Source organism: Ictalurus punctatus, chromosome 9 (genome assembly GCF_001660625.3).
Source record: "Ictalurus punctatus breed USDA103 chromosome 9, Coco_2.0, whole genome shotgun sequence".
Lineage (NCBI taxonomy): Eukaryota > Metazoa > Chordata > Actinopteri > Siluriformes > Ictaluridae > Ictalurus > Ictalurus punctatus.
Window position 1 is genome coordinate 31,497,704 of NC_030424.2, and position 5,000 is coordinate 31,502,703.

The 5,000-nt window shown below is 41.6% G+C and overlaps 1 protein-coding gene across 2 annotated transcripts in view; it reads right to left on the minus strand.

The window, feature by feature from the left end:
• Positions 1-75: 75 nt before the first annotated feature.
• ltbp1 (latent transforming growth factor beta binding protein 1) overlaps positions 76-5,000 on the minus strand; it is a 59,214-nt gene continuing 54,289 nt past the window's right edge. Inside the window, exons 12-13 of one of the 2 annotated variants that reach the window (XM_053682503.1) lie at positions 1,774-1,947; positions 76-341 (exon numbers count right to left, since the gene is read on the minus strand). In XM_053682503.1, coding sequence (XP_053538478.1) covers positions 91-341; positions 1,774-1,947 — 425 coding nt within the window. In that variant the 3' untranslated portion in view covers positions 76-90. The remainder of the gene's footprint in view (positions 342-1,773; positions 1,948-5,000) is intronic. The other variant, XM_053682504.1, reaches the window with a different exon arrangement.

Consider the following 5,000-nt stretch of genomic DNA (forward strand, 5'->3'; position numbering starts at 1 on the left):
TGTGGACATTTCTTTAAATATATTATCCATAGCTTGTTACTGTACCACTTTACACATCATTCTATACCTGTTTTGCGATTGAGTTTATATTTATGGTTCACCTGGGACAGGTAGGTGTCTCTCAGTGAATCCGAAAGCCTCGATGGGCTGCTGGACCGTGGGGACGGGCAGCGGTGAGATCGCTACGGTGGGTTTCGGGTGTGTGATCACAGGACGGTATCCATCGCTTCGTTCGTACACCTCCGGGTTTACAGGAGGAGGAGGCGGAGGTTTGGGTTTATAGACGTACGGATTGGTCACATGATAACCCAAACCGCCGGGACAAATCTCCTTAAATGCAGCTGAGAGAGAAAGACATAGTGTTTATTTTTGCTTTAAATGTAAAATATATATATATATATATATAGTTTCAGTAGTGAATTCAGACCGAATTCAGACTTCATCAGGTCTCGATGGTAAGTTACTAACGGCTCCAATAAAACGCTTCCACTTTGGTAGAACCCTCAGAGGTCTACCTATACTTAACATGCAGCAGAAATGCAATAAAAATGCCCCTGTTTCAAACAGATCTATGGGGTTTTATATAAAGTGTCAGCACAGATAAGGAGACGTGACAACCGTAGTGTGTCAGATGCTCGAATAAAAGCTAAATTGATAAAAATGTAAAAACAAAATGGAGAAATACCTGCTATTCACAGCACAAATGACTTCCGTCTTAAAAATTCAACAGTGAGTGAATAAAAATACTTGAAGCGCTGGGAGATACAGAGAAAATATCGGATCATGAAACTTGAACACGTTTGTATGATACCTTCTATTATATCGCGACACAGAGTTTAGCCGACAAACTGCCGGCAAAAAGGAAGTTCTGCGTCAAAACTGTAAAAATGATGAAGATTGATGATACTTTTATTTAATCGTCACTTAAAACAATTAAAATTCTAATATTGGAAAAGGAAAAGAAAGGATGGTTTTAAATATGGAGTAAAATAAACGACATCCAATCATCTGCTTCCATCAGAATACCGACGATACATCACGTCTCAGAAAAGTGCATCTATCACGATGTCGATATTTAAAACAATTTAAAGTTTCAGTGTTCAATAATTTATAGATTATTTATCAATATGTAAGACGCCATCATAGAGCGTGTTATTCTGAATGAGATTATTATTATTATTATTATTATTATTATTATTATTATTATTATTATTGGATTTATTTGGCTGTAATTAGCAACATTTTCTAATTAATAAAACAATTAAAATATGATAATGTATTTTTTTTTTAAATTGTAGAGATGATCTTTTCCTGAATAATTCTAAAGGTTTTAAGAAAGTTATTTATTCCTTTCACCACAAATGTTCAGGGTTAGGTTTATTACCAAAAAAAGTAGCAGAAAAATAATAGCTAGAAGAAAAACAGACTTAAAACACACACACACACACACACACACACACACACACACACACAGGAAGTGAACAGAGAAAGAACGTATGAATGAACAACATACATGAAGACAATACGAAAGGAGTGTGATGGCGTGAAGAAGCATCTATGAAGCGCGGTGGTGGCAAACACACACACACACACACACACACACACACACACACACACACACACACACTTATGTAAAGAGGCAAAAGACAAAAATGGTGTGATGAGAAGAGACAAAAGAGATGGACTATGATAAGGCAGTTGAGGTGTGTGAGTGTGTGTGTGTGTGTGTGTGTGTGTGTGTGTGTGTGTGTGTATATGTGTGTGTGTCCTCACCTGTTCCAGGCAGTGGACAGCGCTCACACTTGCCCCCCCACGCCTTCCCCACGCTGCAGCAGCACAGCTGTTTGCTCAGCTCGGTGGAGACGGGGTGTAAACACTGATGCCCGCCACCGAACACACGGAAACACGCCCCCCTCTCCTCCTCACGCACAGGGGGCGGGGCTTCGGCTGCTCCGCCCACAAACAGCAAGCGAGGGGTGCGAAGGAGGAGTGTGTAACCATGGAGGAGAGAGAGAGTGAGAAAGAGAGAGAGAGAGAGAGAGAAAAAGGAAAAAGTTCCCTTCACCGAGTGCAGAGGAGCAGCAGAATATCTACAATGTTTACAACCGCAGTGATGTAACTATAGCAACGCACAAAGGAAAAAACACACGAAAAGCGTCATGCGAGAGTGAGCGTTTGGGAAACAGAGCGTGGTGGTGACGTAGGGTCGTATTCAGAGCAGAGTTAATGACGCAGTGAGGATTTAATACTGGAAACACGCGTCAGCGTTCAGACCTCAGACGTAACTACAGACGTTTCAGAGGTTACGTGAGAGTTACGCACGCGGGGGCGGAGTTTGTCTAAAACAGAGGCGTGTCTCAGTTATGCTCGATTCCGATCTTCAACTTAAGCGCATGTTTCTAGCGTGATATCGGCTCGAGTGAGTAGCGGTGTTAAGTCCAGCGCCACCGTCTGACAGTCTGATGTAACTACAATATGTCACAATGACATTTAATTTTTATTATTTTATTTGATTAAAACTTTATTTCAGGACAATATTTAATACAGAAATATGACATTATTCATTGATTAATGATATCGACCCTTTAAAGTCCACAAAATGCTTTTCGTGGACTTTGAAAACGTTAAAGAACAGTGTGCGCCGGATCACGTGCTGTTCTGTGTGCTGCTGAATAATGAGCGTGGACGCCGTTTTGTTCGATTAACCCGGCGGTTAATGTGAGGATTACAGCTAGCAGTAATATATTATTTCACTCATTATGAATATGAATTTAAAGGACTTCGTCAGTCCGTATTTTCTATCCCTGTTTTTTTTTTTTTTTCAGGTGCAAAGGTGAGTGTTCGTGTTTAAACCCGTGGTCTAGACGCTAGTGCACCTAGACGTCCACCTCAGACGCTTCTACTCACGTAAAATCTGGCAACCTCGGAGGTGTAAACTCCATGCAGGTGATCTGAATAAACCGAATGTGGAGCTGAAAGCAGCCGCGTAACCCGACTCTGAATACCAGGAACTTTCCCGGCGTAAATACCGTACTTCAGTTCCCGAATCCGAATCCGACCCGCAGGAAGCAGGAAATCAGAGAGGAAAGAAAAAGACTAATTCAAGTCAAATTAAAGAACACTAAATGTGAGATTAGTATAATGCGCAACAAATTAAACCATTTTAAATAAATTTGAATGCACACACACACACACACACACACACACACACACACACACACACACACACACACACATCAGGACTAGCAAAGCAAGGCTGCAGAAAACATGTATACACACATTTACACACAATACACAGACATTGAGGAAGTGTTTGTGTTTCGAGATGAACACTTCTCCCTGAGTGACCTCTCATGCTTTTTATTTATTTATTATTTTTTGAAATCTCCCAATCAGATCTTCATTTTCAGGACAAATACGGAGGACACAGCGACAGCGGGGAAAAAGAGGTCTTGTCAGTGAGCGGATGTTCCAACGTTGCTGTAATGACGACGGGAAGAAAAACCACAAATTCCGACTCGCTGCTTCCTGCTACCGTGACCCACGACTCGACTAGAGTAAAAACGCCGACCTGACCTTCCCACCAAACCTCCTCATCACCGCAGTTACACCAATCTGCATTTCATCCGCATTCCTGAGAAGAACTCATCCAGGCTAGGTTCGTTAGCCGAGATTAGCTAGGACCGGTAGAAGCATAGCACAGAAGCTAACACTTTTTTGGGAAGGAAAAAAAAAAGTTCCTCATTTTGGACAGCCAGCGGCATTAGGACAGTTCTCGCTTGTGTCTTTTTTTTTTTTCTTTTTAAATTTGGTTTTAGGAAAATGTGCCTTACTGTAAATTAACATCGGCTTCGGTAGCGCTTCCCATTTTTCTTACCATTACCATTTCTGTATCATTGCCATTCTCAATCTTTACTAAAATTCTTCTAAATAAAATTCAAATGAGATAAATTACAATAAAATAAAAAATAAGACCCCACAGATTTTTTAAAACTAGTTGCTGCGGTTTAATTTGTGCTGCTTTGCGGATTTTATTTCGCATTATTCAGCAGTTCCAAACTCTGTAGATTTTCAATGTTCAGAAATGATATTTTCTAAAAATTTGTCATCAAATTGAATGTGAAAAACGTTACGCTTTCATAACGTCATACACATTCATCATACACATTCATCGAATCTAAAATAATCCGGATACGCGTACAGGGTTCGATTCAAATCCCCGTCACGCCCTACAGGCACTCACTCGTTACCTCTCCGTCTGAACCCGTATGAAATAACCAATCATCAATTAATGACCTCAAAACAAATAACTGAAGACACTTTCGGGTCAGAGACCGCCGTCCCGCGCCGTTAGTGTCGGAAAAACACGCGCCATCGTCTTTCAGGCTCTATAAGACTTTATCATCCCTTTATAACATGATCATGAGCAGCGATAATCACCGCTACTGCTACTTCAGTCACATTACACAGAACGAGTCACGGTGAAAAGGTGAAGACGAGCGCACAGGACGAGTGGATGGAGAGAAGGAGACGGGAAGAGGAGATGATGGGATAGAGGGATTTGAGAAGAAGAGAAGCGGTGATTCGATGGAAGGAATGGAGGAGGTGAAAAGATGGTAAAGCAAAGAGATGACGGGATGAATGGAGGGATTTGACACGGAGAGAAGAAGAGAGGAGGTGAGGGGACGGATAGAGAAAGTGGTGGAGGAGGAGGAGAGTAGACAAGGTGAAGAAGAGAGATGATGAGATGGATGGAGGGATTGGAGAAGAAGAAGAGAGCAAGGGAAGGAGATGAAAAGAAGAGGAAAAGATGACCGGACTGATGGAGAGAGGAAATGATGGGACGGATGGGGTGACTTGAGAAGAAGAAGAAGAGAAAAAAGAGACAGGTTTATAGGATGGATGGATGGATGGATGGATGGAGAAGGAGGAGGAGAAGCAAAGAAGAGATGGTGTACTGTATGAACGGGTTTGAAAAGAGGATGAGGAGAGGTAGAAGA